The 18,916-nt window shown below is 47.0% G+C and overlaps 1 protein-coding gene across 1 annotated transcript; it reads right to left on the reverse strand.

The window, feature by feature from the left end:
* Positions 1–4,856: 4,856 nt before the first annotated feature.
* LOC123185377 (EPIDERMAL PATTERNING FACTOR-like protein 2) lies at positions 4,857–6,030 on the reverse strand. The gene is made up of 3 exons (XM_044597264.1): positions 5,698–6,030; positions 5,553–5,593; positions 4,857–5,463 (listed from the first exon to the last, which is right to left on the reverse strand). Exons 1-3 carry the CDS (start codon positions 5,804–5,806, stop codon positions 5,173–5,175), a joined length of 441 nt encoding a protein of 146 aa, XP_044453199.1. The 5' UTR covers positions 5,807–6,030; the 3' UTR covers positions 4,857–5,172.
* Between the last annotated feature and the right edge of the window lie 12,886 nt (positions 6,031–18,916).

The following is an 18,916-nucleotide window of genomic DNA, read 5'->3' on the forward strand; positions in this document are numbered from 1 at the left end:
GGCATCCCGGTGACCAGCCATTTTCCCGTGAGTGAGGAGCGGAATCCACTCCTCTTGAGAATAACCCACCTAGCATGGAAGATACAGACAACCCTAGTTGATACATGAGCTATTCGAGCATACAAAACAGAATTTCATTTGAAGGTTTAGAGTTTGGCACATACAAATTTACTTGGAACGGTAGGTAGATACCGCATATAGGAAGGTATGGTGGACTCATATGGAATACTTTTTGGGGTTTATGGAGTTGGATGCATAAGCAGTATTCCCGCTTAGTACAAGTGAAGTCTAGAAAGAAACTGGGAAGTGACTAGCTAGAGAGCGACAATAGTCATGAACATGCATTAAAATTAATCAACACTAAGTGCAAGCATGAGTAGGATATAATTCACCATGAGCATAAATATCGTGGAGGCTATGTTGATTTTGTTTCAAGTACATGCATGAACATGTGCCAAGTTAAGCCACTCGAATCGTTCAAAGTAGTATACCACCCTATCATACCACATCACAACCATTTTAATAGCATGTTGGCACGCAAGGTAAACCATTATAAACTCCTAGCAAATTAAGCATGGCATGAGCAACTATAATCTCTAATTGTCATTGCAAACATGTTTCATTCATAATAGGCTGAATCAGGAATGATGGACTAATCATATTTACAAAAACAAGAGAGTTCGAGTTCATACCAGCTTTTCTCATCTCAGTCAGTTCATCATATATCATCATTATTGCCTTTCACTTGCACAACCGAACGGTGTGGATAATAATAATAGTGCATGTGCATTGGACTAAGCTGGAATCTGCAAGCATTCAATTCCAGGGTATCCCGCTGCCCTGAGCTCATCTGGTGGCGTCGATGACCTTGGAGGCCACCCACCTCCCCTTCAGATCCGTATCGGCCATTGACATGAGGTGAGGAAGCTTGGAGAAAGCTTTGGGCTTGGAAATGGAATTTGGGGGGTGCGGGAGCTTGGAAGATTTGGGCACTGGAGTAGAAGGAGAGCGTGGGAGAAAAGATTTGTCACCCTACTCTTTGTAAGTCAGTAAAAATACGAAGTGTCCCTTCTCCTGCGTCGTAAAGATCGCCACGTATCGTTTCATCATGTCGTCATGGTCGCACGGGTCGAAATAATCAATTGATGATATCCCCTATAATGTGGGGCACGATATCTGTTTTGATATGACATGCCAATGAGAGGGTTACCTCGAACCACAACTCGAATAAGCAATAACTGATGTATATGATGTCATGGGCGGCGACGCTTCAGAAAAGTTGTAAGTAATTAACTGCGAACACACCTGCACTTCTAGTCTCCGAGACTAAGCAAACCATGCACTTCGGAATGAAGATGCATTTTGGTGTAATATGGTCAGTTGGCCTTATCCCCTATTAGAAGGGTGCTATCGGTAGATTAGGGATCTACAAACTCTGTACGGATGCTTAGCCGGGGCATTGGGAGGAACTTGCTAGATAACTCGCGAAGAAAATTAAGCCGAAGACATCATCCGAAGAATATTATCATCCTCGGCTTCAAAGACAAGTTCAGGGGCTACTGCTGGTGTCATGGACTAGGGGGTCTCGGCCTAGTTGGTCTAGTCCATGGGCCCGACTGACAACCCATTGATGAGGAGGGACTCCAGAGGCCTCTAACCTGCTCCACCGAGGACTTGCCGTGTGCTCCAAGTATATCAATTGAATTCGGCATGTAACCCCTAGATGGAAACCGACCATGTGTAACCCTAGATACCCATGGTGCATATAAAAGCCAAAGGGTTTAGTCTATAGAGACGCATTCATCATCACCACCATTACCACTAGGGTTTAGTCCACAACTTAAGATCTCAAAGTAGATCAACTTTGCACTTTGATACACCCATAATATAAGGAAGAGCAGGACGTAGGTTTTTACCTCCTTGAAGAGGGCCGAAACCTAGGTAAAAGCATTGTGTCCCTTGTCTCTTGTTACCCATTGATCTGATATCATAGCTCGCCCCCCTACCCGAGGTCTACCGGTTTTGACACCAGCAACCATGGAAGGACTTATGCATGGTTCGCTGATATGTTGCTCTAGCATTCTTGAACCCGAAGGGTATTATGATGAAGCAGAAGGGGACATAGGATGTGATGAAAGTTGTTTTCTCCTGATCAGACTCCTTCATACGTATTTGATGGTATCCTGAACCGGCGTCCAAGGAGAATAGTCTTTCTCATCCCGTCGTTGAATCAATGATTTGATCTATGCGTGGGAGAGGGAACAGATCCTTGGGGCATGCCACGTATCGGTTCATCATGTAGTCTACACACATTCTCCCAAACATGTTCATCTTGTGCACCATGACTGGGTAGACCAGCCATTCAGGGTGTGCCACCTCCCTAATGAACGCAGCAAATAGGAGCCGGACGATCTCCTCTCCAATCGCCTGCCTTATCTACGTGAAAAAATGTCGAAGAGCTTGCATGATCGGCCTTGCATCCTTGCAGACATTGAGGTTGTGTTGCGCTTTGTTTGCTGGTACTTCTGGCATGTGTACGGGCTTCCAGGCGAATATGTTCCAGTTAGCCTGAACGAATGTGAGGAGGTTGTCCTCATGTTCCTCCAATGGGTCTCCTCCAATTGTCACATTTTCTTCGGGTCCTCCGGGTGCACCTGAAAATTTTTGGTGCCCTTTGGAGGTTGAAAAACTGGACCTAGCCTTTGTTTCATTGGGAACTTTGTTATTGAGGTGTCTGCACATCGCTGGATCCACTCAAGCTCTGCAGAGGCTAATGCGGCCTCTGCGAGTTCTATGTTGGCGACCTCAGCCACAAGTGCCCTCTTCAGGCTGACATAGGTTGTGACCGTTCCCTTTGGACATGGCATCTTCAGCTATAGATATGCATATGATGGTACTTCCATGAACCGATTATATGCTGACCTGCCGAAGATTGTGTTGTAGCCGCTGCAGAACGGAGCGACCTCGAACTGGATTGGCTCGGCTCAAAAATTCTCCTCATCGTTGAAGATAACCTCGAGATCAATCTGCCGTAGGAATTGGACGTGGGCGTCGTGGAGCGAAACCGTGAAAATCGGTATCTGAGGGCTGGTGGCCAGATGTGGAGATCCCTATCTTTCTAGGGTGTCAGGGAAGATGATGTTGAGGTTACTGCCTCCGTCCATAAAGAAGTGTGAAAGGCGACAACACTAATGACTAGATATACCACCAAGGAGAACCTGCCAGGATGTGGGATATGGCTTCGGTGTTTGTCTTGGCTAAAGTTGATCGTAGAATTAGAGCATGCGAGGAGCTCGCTTGGGGCAGACTCCATTGCATAGATCCCACGCTGGGTGAGCTTTTGTTTTCGGCGTGTCTCTGCCATTGGGAAGATCATGTTGATGGTATGTGATTGGGAAGGCTGGTGGGTTGAAGTAGATCCAGCTTTTTCCCTTATCTCAGAATATATGGGAAGGAGAGCCCACTAGCCTCTCCTTATATACAAGATGGAGGTTAGCGTTTTATAGAGAGATGTGATCCAGGTCACCGCTGCCCCTGGTGGAAAGATGATCCCTAGGTGATTATCCTTCCCTTTGGGCTCCCTTATATTGCTAGGCCCCGTAGACCCTTCTGCTAGGCCTTCTGTCACGCTCCCCTTAGTGAGCCACCTCCAGTGTATGACACTATCACGCTCCTTCATGACGACAATCTCCTTGAGACGGCTCTTTCGTTGCCCAGCTGTGGTTGCTGTTAGTGGGATGAGGTTGCCCCTGCCACAAGAGAGCACCTACCTCGGCACAGGCATCCCCGACAGGGTGGGCACATGAGTGCCAGGAAGGCGTCATCGCCTCTCCAAGGGGTGGGCGCACGAGGGGAGGGAAGGGTCGTCGCTAGCAGGTTGGGCATGCGAGGGGATGGAAGAAGATGGTCAGCACTGGAGAAGAGAAGAAGAGGCAACTTACATGTGGCCCCACATGTAAGTTAATGGTTAAACTAAATAGTCAAACAAACAGTTTGTTTAAGAACGGGTCTGACATGTCATAATCACGATCAATTGTAAAACACTCGGTGATTTTGGTTTTGTGAAACAAATGATGCCGATTCTGTAAGGTATCGGCGACAAACTAAAATCTGATACTTTTTTAAAACCCTAACGCGAAAAATGGTAGTTTTATGGTATTCACTCGGATGTGACGGGCATGCACCTAGCCATTCCGATTCAAATTATCATGCATGCAACACGGCACATGGCATTGCAATGGTGGTCTCGCCAGATCTGTGCCCGATGCCACGCTGCGGCATAGTGGCTTGCATGCAGGACGAGTCCAGCTGCAGCTCCAGCCAGCCGTGATATGAAAGGGAGAGTACACCACACCACACCACCACCACACCAGCCAGATTCATGCTCCGCATCGGCATCTAATATAGTGGGGAGCGGTCTACGAGCTACCATCCATTTCCTTGGTCAAGTTTCTTTTCTTCACGAGTGGTCCGGCCTCAGCTGCAGAAATGTCAAGTCATCACAAACTTTTCCCTGCCCCAAAGCTGCGGCCCTTGTTCTTACAAGAAAAGAAAAGCAACCACTGCTAATACTGATCCCCATGATTGTAAACGATGGAACAATTCTTATAAACGAATAAAGGAGATTTTGAATTAAAAAAAGCATTGTCGTTGTGACTGTGATCAGTGGTATGTTGCTTAGGCTTGCATCTTCCAATAATGTCATAGCTTAGCATGGTTGCTCGAACTGAAATAAAATCGACATTCAGGTTTTATTATTCCTCTATTTCTTTGTTAACAAAAGGGTAGTTTTTATTACTAATCATTATTTGTTTGGTGGCAGTGATAAGTGGCCCACCTAACATTGATGTAGTACCTGATGATGTCTTATACAATATTCAGCAGATCAGATGTTTGTCCCTAGCGCAACAAGAGCCCATGGCCAAATTGAAATAAATGCATAGTACTAAATAGTTCACTAATTATATTTTGTGGACAAAACTGCTTCCTAAATGTACAAGAAATTTGCAGCTCATTCTCCCTCCCTTGAACCTCTGGTCTGGAGGAAAATTGAAAAGGGGAAGAAGAAGAAGAATAAAAAGGTGGGAAAACAATTTAGGACAACTCTATACATATTTTCACAATTGAAGTGATCCTGATTGTTGAGTTGAGAACTTTAGAGTGTTGAATACTTCATGGATCAAGTATTATGCTTCCACACCTACACTTCCATCTCAGAGGTTTGTAGTCCGAGATGCCACCATTGCCCTTGTAGGCAGCGAGCATCGCTGCATCGATGTCACTCGCCGCATCATGGTGTTCTCGGCCAGCTCTCTGCTTGTGATCCTGTGGCACTATGGGCACCTGCACTGCCTTGCAGTGGCCACAAGACATGCACACACTCTCACACCTTGGTGGCCTTGATCCGATCAGGCCCCTCCGTTCCATCTTCATCATCTCCCCTCTGTGTCCCCCCTTCTCCTCCTATGACATTAATAAACAATGCTTAATTAGCACTGTAGCACAAGCAAAGGTCCATCAGACAATAGCAACAACTTGTTGATTATTTGTACCTTACTGCTGCCAATCTCTAGTAACCTCAGTGGCAACCTCCCTGTGATAGAAATTGAGAAAGTATAGTTGAGTAAGAAACTACCATGGAAATGTGGAATGACTGTTTCAAACTAGAAACATTGAGATGAGCACTAGAGGTCTTACCAGCATCTGAATGTGCTGACTCCATGGAGGGGAGGAGGAGGAGGACTGAGAGGAAGAACAGAGGCAACGACATATGGGTACTGCCACTGCATTGCAAAAGATGGACCATTCTTGTCTGTGTTGAACCTTCTTAATTAAACTAGCTCAATCAGTTTTTCCGGCCCCTATGGAAAACTGATCCGAATCTTCCAGCGGCTAGCTAGACCTCTATCAGCGGTTTCATTGCATCAATATCGAGTTCATAGCAAGACTTCTGGTGTGGTATGTTGTGGTTTGGTGGGGGAGATGAGATGAGATAGACGAGGAGGAAGAAGGGGAGTGCTAAATAGGATAGAATATTTGGGACTGGGGTTGAAAAAAATAGTTCTAGCAGATTCGGGTGCGGGTTGTGGGGGATTAGCTAGCTATTTCCAGGTACAGACTCTGGAGTGCATTCATAATAATCTTGTCGGTGGTGAGTTTAGTATCTCGTGTGCATGTCGTTCGTGTGTCCGGAGGGGCATATCACTTACTCTTTTTTAGGGGTGCATATCATTTACCTAGCTCATCTTCGTCTCGACTTGGGCTAAGAGCATTCTACAACCAGACTGAAATAATTTCAACCTTATACGTCCACTAACACATTTTTGTTCGAAAAGAGGTGCTTGCCCGGTCTTAGACTAAGGCCCTTACAGATCTGGCACGAGTTCCAGACCAAATAAGTAGAACAAAGTACGGAATAGCAAGTACAAGCGATACAAGCCCGAAGGCGAAGATAAGCGACGCAGCGCCCAGTCAAAAAGGGGAAACATCGGGCTCTCAAGGTAGCATAGTCAAGTGTCATGCCGTAGGTGCCCCTTGTGTTGCTCAACGAAACTCAGTACACTTTGCTCACACCTTTGCTGCGAGCCCCTCCACGTGCCTTCTGTCTTGTGCCCTTGACAGAGGTTTCCAGAGCTACAAGAAAGACACCAGTTTGTATGATAGATCAGCCGGGTGTTTGATGTATACTCCTTTTATCAAATCCTTGTTTCTTGTGGTCTACAAAGCCCACGCCAGTGCCCCATAACCCACCCAGGCGATTCGTCTATCACGCCCGGAGGTGGCCCTGGCCAACCGGTAGAAATGTGAAAACCCACTCGAATTCCATGTGGATCATGATACCGCCCTCAACGAGCTCCACACGAATTGTGCTATGCTGCACCGAAATATGATATGGTCACGGTCTTCGTTTTCCCCACACCAAATGCATTTGTCATCACCCGGGCCTCTTCGTTTTTGCATTTGATCCCCAAATGCAATTCGGTTACGGGCCACTTGCCATAGGAAAATCTTAATTTTTGTCGGGATGCGCGCATTCCATATCCCGGACATGTCACATGGTGTCATAGACTTGAATATCTCCCTATATAGGGATCTGGTGGAGAAGCGCCCCGATGGCTCCAGGCGCCAGATGACCTCGTCATTACCATGTCCCAATGAATGACATTGCAGACAGAGATGCATGGCCTCCCATTCCGTGCTATCAATTTTTCTGAAAGGACGGCGAAACTGAGGTGCCCATTGACCATGCCGCCATATTTCCGCCACCTTGGCAGATTGGTCTGAGGTGATGGCAAATAACCATGGAAATGCGAGGGATAGCTGGTCCTCCCTACACCACATATCTGTCCAGAAACACATGGCTTTACCGTTGTGGATTGTAAATCTAGTCCCGAGACTAAGTAACGGTTGTATCTTCCTAATATCCCTCGCAAATTGAGATAATTTGGTATTCCGCCTGAACTCCACCCCTCCTTGGACCAAGTATTTGGACTTGAATATGTCAAGCCAAAGGCCTCCCTGGCCCCTTAAAATCTTCCAGGCCCACTTTGTCATAAGACACCAATTCATAACTTTGGTGTTGATCACCCCAAGCTGCCAACCTCTTTAGGATGGCAGATCTTATCCCAACTCACCATATGGTATCTCTGCTTCCCGTTCTCCTTCGCCCAAAAGAACCAGGACTGGGTCTTATTAAGCTTGTCATGAATCCTATCTTGAAGGAGATAAAAACTCATTACGAACATCAGGATATTTGTAAGACAATCGTTTATGAGAACCAGTCGTCCTCCCTAGGCCAGTAATTTACCTTGCCAAGGTTCAATCCTAGCCGTAGTTTTGTCCACCACCGGTTGTAGCTCCCCCATGGTTATCGCCCTAGATGAGATGGGCATTCCGAGGTATTTTATTGGGATGGATCCCAATTCGCAATTCATCATATGGGCTGCCCTAAGTTGGGATTCAAGGTCACCTCCCGTGACAATCACCTCACTCTTTGCAAAGTTGATTTTTAGGCCAGACATCTCCTCAAAGCACACGAGGAGAAATTTGAGGTTCGTAATTTCCCTCTCGGAATTTTTAATAAAGATTAGAGTGTTGTCAGCATATTGGAGATGCGATATTCCTCCTGGGATAATGCCCTGGGCCACCCCAGATATGTGACCCGCCGCCTTGGCGCAATCGAGAATAGCAGCCAAAGCATTAGCTAGGATGTTAAAGAGGAGTGGGGATATAGGATCCCCTTGTCTGACACCTCTCTTATTTCTAAAAAAATGCTCCTATCTCACCATTGATATTAACTGCCGTCTGGCCCCTTGTACCAGTTGCCACATCTAGCTAGTCCATAGTGGATCAAAGCCTTTCACCCTAAGCACCTCTTCCAGGAATTCCCACCTCACACGATCATAGGCTTTCTCGAAGTCAATATTCAAGATGAACACCTCTTGCTTAGTGTTATTAATTTCGTGCAGCACTTCATGTAGGACAGCCACCCCATCTAGTATGCTTCTCCCTCTAATAAAAGTTGTTTGGTTTCGGTCAATGATTTTGTTAGCCACTGGCGCCAAGCGAGTCGCAAAGCCCTTGGCCAAGAGTAGGAAACTAACATTGAAAGTAATTGGATGAAATTGTCTAATGTTGTCTTCGAGAGTAGTGCTAGAACCCCATAGTTAAGACGCTTTACGTTGATTCTACCGAGGGTGAATTCATGCACCAAATTGAGGAACTGGGGCCCACCAAATCCTAGAATTTTTTGTAAAAGATTACCGGCAACCCATCGGGCCCCGATGCTGTGTTCACCCTCATGTTATTTAGGTGAGTGGACACCTCAAGTAAAGTAAAGGGGAGAATTAATGCCAGGTTATCCTCCCTCGAGACCTTCCATTGGGATTCCCACATGTCTGTCCCAAGGGAAGCTGCCCCTCCTGAGGTTGTCCCTAGCAATTGCTTGTAGAAGCTATCAATATGGGCTCTAAGCTCTTCCTCCCCCACGTATAAATTATCCTCATCCGAAAGGGCTCTAATCGTGCATCTATGTCGGCGGCCATTGGCCACCGCGTGGAAGAATTTTGTGCAAGCATCTCCTTTTAGGACCCATGTCTGTTGCCCCCTCTGTTGCCAGTACATCTCCTCACATGTTAATACGAAAATCATCTCCTCCTCCACCGCATACTGGTGAGCCCACTCGTCATGTGATAAACCAATAGAGTTGGCTTGCTGGTCTAATTATTTAATTTCTTGTAATATGGCCACCTTATGCCGAACAAGATCACTCCCAATGTTGGCTCCCCACCCACTCATGTGGTGTCGAGCTCGGCGAATACAGTGTTGCCACTCATCCAAGGCATCACATAATGAACCATATCGATGAGGACGGTTTGTCCTGGCAGCTCCCCAAATCCGTTTGATCATCTCCACGAATCCCGGTTGGTATAACCACTGTTTCTCAAAGAAGAATCGCTTAGGTGGTCTTCGGCAATTCTCGCTCGATTGCAGGATGAGGGGGCAATGATCCAATCCCAACCGGGTCTCCACCGTGAGACAGCTTGCACGGAGCATTGCCTCCCAGTCCATGGACACAAACATGCGGTCAAGCACACTTCAGACCGGGTTGTCCTGATTGTTGGTCCATGTATATCTAGCCCCCACACGTTGGAGTTTGATAAGAGCTAGTTCTGCCACCCATTCATTGAATAACTCCATCAAACCTCTATCGCTAATGATCTGGTTGCTTTTATCCTCTGCACACCGAATTAAATTAAAATCCCCCCTCCCGATGACCATTGGGCCTGTAGCACTTGAGATTTTAAGGTACAATTCTCTCAAGAAGTCATGAGACCTAGTGTGGTCGGCTGGCCCATACACCACCACCAATTCCCACCTACAATTATTATCCAACTGGAGCACCTCTACTATGAAGAAAAACTCCCCCCTAGAGAAAGCCAGTACATCGAATGTGTTTTTATTCACCCCAACTAAAAGTCCTCCCGATCTACCGTTTGTTGGGACCCATTCCCAATGAAACGGGAGAGTACCTGCTAAGGAATCAAGCTCATGTTGCAGGAAGGATGCATGAATTGTTTCCTGGAGCCCCACGAAGTCTAGGTGTTGGTCGCGAATAAATTGGATCAACTGTCTTCTTCTATCCCAGCAACCAAACCCTCTAAGATTCTAAATAATACCCCTCATTGATCACCGATGGGGGACCGAGCACCCTCCCCCTCTATTATTTGGGAAATCTGGGCGACCGTGCCCCTGCCTCTTCCCCGGCCACGACCACGGCCCCGACCCTTCCCACCTCCGCGACACGAGACCGCATGACCTGGCAGTGGTGCCTTCTCCCTGGCACCAGTGACAAGGTCAGGTGCGGTCGCCTCGGTCACACGCATTCTTCCAGGTCCTTGCACGCAATGGCCTTCGCTATCTTGGCTTGGGCCTCTTCTTGAGCCCGAAAACAAACCAAGACCTCTATGGGGGACCGATCCTCTGATCCTAAGATCACATTGCACTCCTTTGCGACCCAAAGAAGGTGCGCATCCGATGCAAGAGCTAAAACCTTAAATGATGACATTGAGCAAGTGATCAGTTTGGAAGCTATACCTTGCATAGATTTATTGGCTTTGAGCGCCATAGCCTTGTCTATCATCTTGTAAGCCTTGGAAGCCGCCGCCCTCTTGCTTGTCTGGGAAGCCCGAACTGGGGATGCCATAGGTCCCGATTTGGCCACCATCGCCACCTCCTCCGTGCCCACTTGGGCCCCGGGGGTCATGGCCTTGTCACGAGTCGGAGTTTGCTGGGAGTCTTCATGGATGCGCTCGAAGGCAGCCACACACTCCTCCACGGGCATGCGGTTTTCGGTGAAGTCCTCCCCCTAAAAACTGTTGTCGAGGCGGATGGGCAAAACAACAGTCGCCCGAGCCAAGAGCTTCGCCCCCCTAGGGTTGCCACCGAGGTCGCCGAACGGAGAGGGGGGAGGAGCAAGGCATAGCAGATCAAGGTGTTGAAGTTGCACTCGGAATAGGCGCCTTGGATGCTGTGACGCCTGAGCCAACCGGACGACCACCCCCCATCTCGAGGTCCCCGCCGGGAGAATCACCAGCATCCAGCTTCAGCGGGCTAGGAGACGAAGACAAGCTGCGCTCCAGGGCTCCTTTGGAGAGGTTAGAGCCATACTGATCAACTCCAAGCAAAGGGGAAGGAATGGACTCACGCCGCAGCATGCGGGGGTGTCCACCGGCTGCAGGATGACCTCCGCGACGCTCGGTCCAGGACTGGCCGCTGGAGCCAACGCGACCATGGTCGCGGTGTGCCCAGCCGGACCCGAAGACACCACCACCGTTGACGAGGTTCCCCCGTTGGATGCCGCCTTTGACTTGCCGCCCGCCGCATCCCAATCCGCAGTGTTTAAGCTTGTGAAGATTCTCATCTCCTTCTGGATCCTCATCTATGGTCGAGCGTGGAGGTGGAGGAGATGGGGTAGAGGAGCCAATGGACCACCCACCTCCCGTTCGACCCGCATCATGAAGCCGCTGAGCCCCCAGAAGATCTCAAATAGCCGTTGACTTTGGTTGGGTCCCTGCACTAGATCTTCGCCCTCACGGGATCTCTCCGGAGGCCCCCCGTGTCAGGCCTCACAATTGATAGCTCATCAACCACCACAGCCTTACCGACGACCCAGAGAAATTCGTTAATAAGAACAACTTTGCAAAGACGATTTGGAATTCCAGATATCTGAACCTAGCACTCCTGCAGCCATGAGACCGTGTACGACTCGGAGAAAGGATCCCCCACCTCAGCTCTATGGCCGCTGATCGGCAACATGATTGTGCCGATCTTTTGGGCCATCCTCAAGGCTTGCTTGGACGCGTACACCACCGAGAAGCAGTTCCGACGCGCCAGATTGACTTGCCAGTCCCACTTAGACTCCCACATGTCTGATAAGTCCCTCCCAAGTGATTCCTCAGAAGCCTCCCCCTCGATGACCACCACTAAGGCCGCATTGGCCGGAAGTTGGTGTTCAACGTCCGATCCCCGCTCGAGAAGGTAGAAACCCTGGCCTTTGACCCCAAAGCCATACATGGAAAGATATGGCTTGGCAGTGCGAGAGGGCCAGTTGTTGGAGGTGTGGCTTTCTTCCTTGCACACGAAGCAGAGAGGCTGATTCTTGCATTCGATTTGGTAATGACCGTTCTTTCCACATTTGAAGCACATCACCTCCCCGGCCTAAGCCCGCCGCGGTGGCCTAGTAGGGTCCCCCTCTCCATCTCGCATTCAGCGATCCCCATCCCCACTCCAAGAGGAGCGGTCACCCCCACCAGACGAGGTCCCACCACCCACACCGCGCCCGGCCGGCCGAATCTGGCCCTGGCCCGACAGAAGACCTGGAGGCGGAGGGGGGAGGGCGAGAATCATGCCCGCGGGAGGACGACCGCCATGGGGACGCAGATCCACGCGCGTCGACGCCTCCGGGCCGATCCCTCGACCGTGACTCCCTGCGCGTCGAGAGCTGGGCCCGGAGATCTTGCTCCCTAGCCACCTCCTCTGTCGCGGTCGTCGACGTCGCTAGTGGCCGCTTGTTCTGGTCATGCGCCTGTAACCTTCGCTCCTTCTCCATCCTCTGTGCCCTGTTCACCAACGCCGGAGCTGCCGCCACCGAAATGACCCATGCACGCCGCCCCCACCGCCGGATATCATGAGGATCAGCTGGAAACCCTAACACTAGAGACGAATCCCCCTTCTGAACCCACCACCAGCATTTATAAGGCAATGGACGCTCCGTTGGGCCGATAAGAGGTGGGGATACACGGGCCTGGCCCATGATGAGTGGCCCCGGGACAGGAGGGCACGCTGCCAGCTCAGCAAAACTGAAGCCAAACGACGGGCCGAGGCCCAGGCCCGCAGGCCCCAGCACCCTGACACGGCCCACCTGGCTATCCCCTCCAGAGCCACCCCTCAGATCCCGATCCTCCCCCATGCCAGTGAAAAGCGGCGGAAAATCCGATGGCAATAACACCGGAGAAGAACGGACCCCCACTGTTGGGGAACGCAGTAATTTCAAAAAAAATCCTACGCACACGCAAGATCTATCATGGTGATGCATAGCTACAAGAGGGAAGAGTGTTTTCCACAAACCCTTGTAGACCATAAGCGGAAGTGTTATGACAACGCGGTTGATGTAGTCGTACGTCTTCATGATCCGATCGATCCTAGTACCGAAAGTACAGCACCTCCGCGATCTGGACACGTTCAGCTCGGTGACGTCCCACGAAATCTCGATCCAGCTGAGTGTCGAGGGAGAGCTTCGTCGGCACGACAGCGTGATGATGGTGATGATGAAGCTACCGGCACAGCTCTTCGCTTAAGAACTACAATGATATGACCGAGGTGGATTATGGTGGAGGGTGCACTGCACACGGCTAAGACAATGATCAACTTGTGTATCTATGGGGTGCCCCCTCCCCCGTATATAAAGGAGTGGAGGAGGGGGGAGGGCCGGCCCTCTATGGCGCGCCCTAGGGGAGTCCTACTCCCAGCGGGAGTAGGATTCCCCCTTCCAAGTAGTAGGAGTAGGAGAGAAGGAAGGGAAGGAGAGGGGGAAGGAAAGGCGGGCCGGCCCCCACCCAATTTGGATTGGGCTAGGGGGGCGCCTCCCACCTTTTCCCTTCCTCTCCTCTATTCCACTAAGGCCCAATAAGACCCATATACTCCCCGGGGGGTTCCGGTAACCTCTCGGTACTCCAGGAAATTACCGAACTCATCCGGAACCATTCCGATGTCCAAACATAGGCTTCCAATATATCGATCTTTACGTCTCGATCATTTTGAGACTCCTCGTCATGTCTGTGATCATATCCGTGACTCCGAACTACCTTTGGTACATCAAAACACATAAACTCATAATATCGATCATCACTGAACGTTAAGCGTGCGGACCCTACGGGTTCGAGAACTATGTAGACATGACCGAGACTCATCTTCGGTCAATAACCAATAGCCGAACCTGGATGCTCATATTGGTTCCTACATATTCTATGAAGATCTTCATCGGTCAAACTGCACAACAACATACGTTGTTCCCTTTGTCATCGGTATGTTACTTGCCTGAGATTCGATCGTCGGTATCTCAATACCTAGTTCAATCTCATTATCGGAAAGTTTCTTTACTCATTCCGTAATGCATCATCCCGCAACTAACTCATTAGTTACATTGCTTGCAAGGCTTATAGTGATGTGCATTATCGAGAGGTCCCAGAGATACCTCTCCAATACTCAGAGTGACAAATCCTAATCTCGATCTATGCCAACTCAACAAACACCATCGGAGACACCTGTAGAGCATGTATTCGGGAGTTGCATGATCTCATAGTCATAGGAACATGTATAAGTTATGGAGAAAGCAATAGCAACAAACTAAACGATCATCGTGCTAAGCTAACGGATGGGTCAAGTCAATCACATCATTCTCTAATGATGTGATCCCGTTAATCAAATGACAACTCATGTCTATGGTCAGGAAACATAACCATCATTGATTCAACGAGCTAGTCAAGTAGAGGCATACTAGTGACACTCTGTTTGTCTATGTATTCACACATGTACTAAGTTTCCAGTTAATACAATTCTAGCATGAATAATAAACATTTATCATGATATAAGGAAATATAAATAACAACTTTATTATTGCCTCTAGGGCATATTTCCTTTAGTCTCCCACTTGCACTAGAGTCAATAATATAGATTACATTGTAATGATTCTAACACCCATGGAGTCTTCATGTTGATCATGTTTTGCTCGTGAGAGAGTCTTAGTCAATGGGTCTACAACATTCAGATCCGTACGTATCTTGCAAATCTCTATGTCTCCCTCCTTGACTTTATCGCGGATGGAATTGAAGTGTCTCTTGATGTGCTTGGTTCTCTTGTGAAGTCTGGATTCCTTTACCAAGGCAAATGCACCAGTATTGTCACAAAAGATTTTCATTGGACCCAATGCACTAGGTATTACACCTAGATCGGATATGAACTCCTTCATCCAGACTCCTTCATTTGCTGCTTCCGAAGCAGCTATGTACTCCGCTTCACACGTAGATCCCACCACGACGCTCCGCTTGGAATTGCACCAACTGACAGCTCCACCATTTAATAAAAACATGTATCCGGTTTGTGACTTAGAGTCATCCGGATCAGTGTCAAAGCTTGCATCGACGTAACCATTTACGATGAGCTCTTTGTCACCTCCATAAATGAGAAACATATCCTTAGTCCTTTTCAGGTATTTCAGGATGTTCTTGACTGTTGTCCAGTGATCCACTCCTGGATTACTTTGGTACCTCCCTGCTAAAATAATAGCAAGGCACACATTAGGTCTGGTACACAGCATTGCATACATGATAGAACATATGGCTGAAGCATAGGGAATGACTTTCATTTTCTCTCTATCTTCTGCAGTGGTCGGGCATTGAGTCTGACTCAACTTCACACCTTGTAACACAGGCAAGAACCCTTTCTTTTCTTGATCCATTTTGAACTTCTTCAAAACTTTATCAAGGTATGTGCTTTGTGAAAGTCCAATTAAGCGTCTTGATCTATCTCTATAGATCTTGATGCCCAATATATAAGCAGCTTCACCGAGGTCTTTCATTGAAAAATTCTTATTCAAGTATCCTTTTATGCTGTTCAGAAATTCAGTATCATTTCCGATCAACAATATGTCATCTACATATAATATCAGAAATGCCACAGAGCTCCCACTCACAATCTTGTAAATACAGGCTGCTGCAAAAGTCTGTATAAAACCATATGCTTTGATCACACTATCAAAGCATATATTCCAAATCCGAGAGGCTTGCACCAGTCCATAAATGGATCGCTGGAGCTTGCACACTTTGTTAGCACCTTTTCGATCGACAAAACCTTATGGTTGCATCTTATACAACTCTTTTTTTCAAGATATCCATTAAGGAATGCAGTTTTGACATCCATTTGCCAAATTTCATAATCATAAAATGCGGCAATTGCTAACATGATTCGGACGGACTTAAGCATCGCTACGGGTGAGAAGGTCTCATCGTAGTCAACTCCTTGAACTTGTCGAAAACCTTTTGCAACAAGTCAAGCTTTGTAGACAGTAACATTACCGTTAGCGTCAGTCTTCTTTTTGAAGATCCATTTATTCTCTATGGCCTGCCGATCATCGGGCAAGTAAACCAAAGTCCACACTTTGTTCTCATACATGGATCCCATCTCAGATTTCATGGCCTCATGCCATTTTGCGGAATATGGGCTCATCATCGCATCCTCATAGTTCGTAGGTTCGTCATGGTCAAGTAACATAACCTCCAGAACAGGATTCCCGTACCACTCTAGTGGGGATCTTACTCTGGTTGACATACGAGGTTCGGTAGTAACTTGATCAGAAGTTTCATGATCATCATCATTAGCTTCCTCACTTACTGGTGTAGGAATCACTGGAACTAATTTCACTAATGAACTACTTTCCAATAATGGAGCAGGTACAATTACCTCATCAAGTTCTACTTTCCTCCCACTCACTTCTTTCGAGAGAAACTCCTTCTCTAGAAAGGATCCATTCTTAGCAACGAATATCTTGCCTTCAGATCTGTGATAGAAGGAGTAACCAATAGTCCGCTTTGGATATCCTATGAAGACAATTTCTCCGATTTGGGTTCGAGCTTATCAGGTTGAAGCTTTTTCACATAAGCATTGCAGCCCCAAACTTTAAGAAACGACAACTTGGGTTTCTTGCCAAAGCATAGTTCATAGGGTGTCATCTCAACGGATTTAGATGGTGCCCTATTTAACGTGAATGCAGACATCTCTAAAGCATAACCCCAAAAAGATAGTGGTAAATCAGTAAGAGACATCATAGATCGCACCATATCTAGTAAAGTATGATTACGACGTTCGGACACACCATTACACTGTGGTGTTCTGGGTGGCATGAGTTGTGAAACTATTCCGCATTGTTTCAAATGAAGACCAAACTCGTAACTCAAATATTCTCCTTCACGATCAGATCGTAGAAACTTTATTTTCTTGTTATGATGATTTCCCACTTCACTATGAAATTCTTTGAACTTTTCAAATGTTTTAGACTTATGTTTCATTAAGTAGATATACCCATATCTGCTCAAATCATCTTTGAAGGTGAGAAAATAACGATAACCGCCGCGAGCCTCAATGTTCATTCGACCACATATATTAGTATGTAAGATTTCCAATAACTCTGTTGCTTGATCCATTGTTCTGAAGAACAGAATTTTAGTCATCTTGCCCATGAGGCATGGTTCGCAAGTACCAAGTGATTCATAATCAAGTGATTCCAGAAGTCCATCAGAATGGAGTTTCTTCATGCGCTTTACACCAATATGACCCAAATGGCAGTGCCACAAGTTGCACTATCATTATCAACTCTGCATCTTTTCGCTTCAATACTATGAAGGTGTGTATCACTACTATCAAGATTTAGTAAAAATAGACCACTCATCAAGGGTGCATGACCATAAAAGATATTACTCATATAAATAGAACAACCACTATTCTCTGTTTTAAATGAATAATCTTCTCACATCAAACAAGATCCAGATATAATGTTCATGCTCAACGCTGGCACCAAATAACAATTATTTAGGTCTAAAACTAATCCCAAAGGTAGATGTAGAGGTAGCGTGTCGACGGCAATCACATCGACTTTGGAACCATTTCCCACGCGCATCCTCACCTCGTCCTTAGCCAATCTTCGCTTAATCCGTAGCCCCTGTTTCGAGTTGTAAATATTAGCAATAGAACTAGTATCAAATACCCAGGCACTACCGCGAGCATTAGTAAGGTACACATCAATAACATGTATATCAAATATACCTTTCACTTTGCCATCCTTCTTCTCCGCCAAATACTTGGGGCAGTTGCGCTTCCAGTGACCAGTCCCTTTGGAGTAGAAGCACTCAGTTTCAGGCATAGGTCCAGACTTGGGTTTCTTCACTTGAGCAGCAACTGGCTTGCTGTTCTTCTTGAAGTTCCCCTTCTTCCCTTTACCCTTTTTCTTGAAACTAGTGGTCTTGTTGACCATCAACACTTGATGCTCCTTCTTGATTCCTACCCCCGCAGCCTTTAGCATTGCGAAGAGCTCGGGAATAGTCTTATCCATCCCTTGCATATTATAGTTCATCACGAAGCTCTTGTAGCTTGGTGGCAGTGATTGAAGAACTCTGTCATTGACACTATCATCAGGAATATTAACTCCCAGCTGAGTCAAGTGGTTGTGGTACCCAGACATTCTGAGTATATGTTCTCTGACAGAACTATTCTCCTCCATTTTGCAGTTGTAGAACTTATTGGAGACTTCATATCTCTCAATCCAGGCATTTTCTTGAAATATTAACTTCAACTCCTGGAACATCTCATATGCTCCATGACGTTCAAAACATTGTTGAAGTCCCGGTTCTAAGCCGTAAAGCATGGCACACTGAACTATCGAGTAGTCAGCAGCTTTTCTCTGCCAGGTGTTCATAACATCTGGCGTTGCTCCTGCAGCGGGTTTTTCACCTACCGGTGCTTCCAGGACGTAATTTTTCTTTGCAGCAATGAGGATAATCCTCAAGTTATGGACCCAGTCCATGTAGTTGCTACCATCATCTTTCAACTTAGCTTTCTCTAGGAACACATTAAAATTCAACGGAACAACAACACATTCCATCTATTTACAACACATAGACATGCAAAATACTATCAGGTACTAAGTTCATGATAAATTAAAGTTCAATTAATAAAATCACATAAGAACTCCCACTTAGATAGATATCTCTCTAATCATCTAAGTGATCACGTGATCCATATAAACTAAACCATGTCCGATTATCACATGAGATGGAGTAGTTTTCAGTGGTGAACATCACTATGT

Source organism: Triticum aestivum, chromosome 2A (genome assembly GCF_018294505.1).
Source record: "Triticum aestivum cultivar Chinese Spring chromosome 2A, IWGSC CS RefSeq v2.1, whole genome shotgun sequence".
Lineage (NCBI taxonomy): Eukaryota > Viridiplantae > Streptophyta > Magnoliopsida > Poales > Poaceae > Triticum > Triticum aestivum.

Coding starts and splice junctions, on each gene's coding strand:
- LOC123185377 (XM_044597264.1), bottom strand. CDS start 5,806: ATGGTCCATCTTTTGCAATGCAGTGGCAGTACCCATATGTCGTTGCCT. Junction 5,594..5,697: donor GTCAGCACATTCAGATGCTG/GTAAGACCTCTA, acceptor TTTCTATCACAG/GGAGGTTGCCACTGAGGTTA. Junction 5,464..5,552: donor TAGAGATTGGCAGCAGTAAG/GTACAAATAATC, acceptor TTAATGTCATAG/GAGGAGAAGGGGGGACACAG.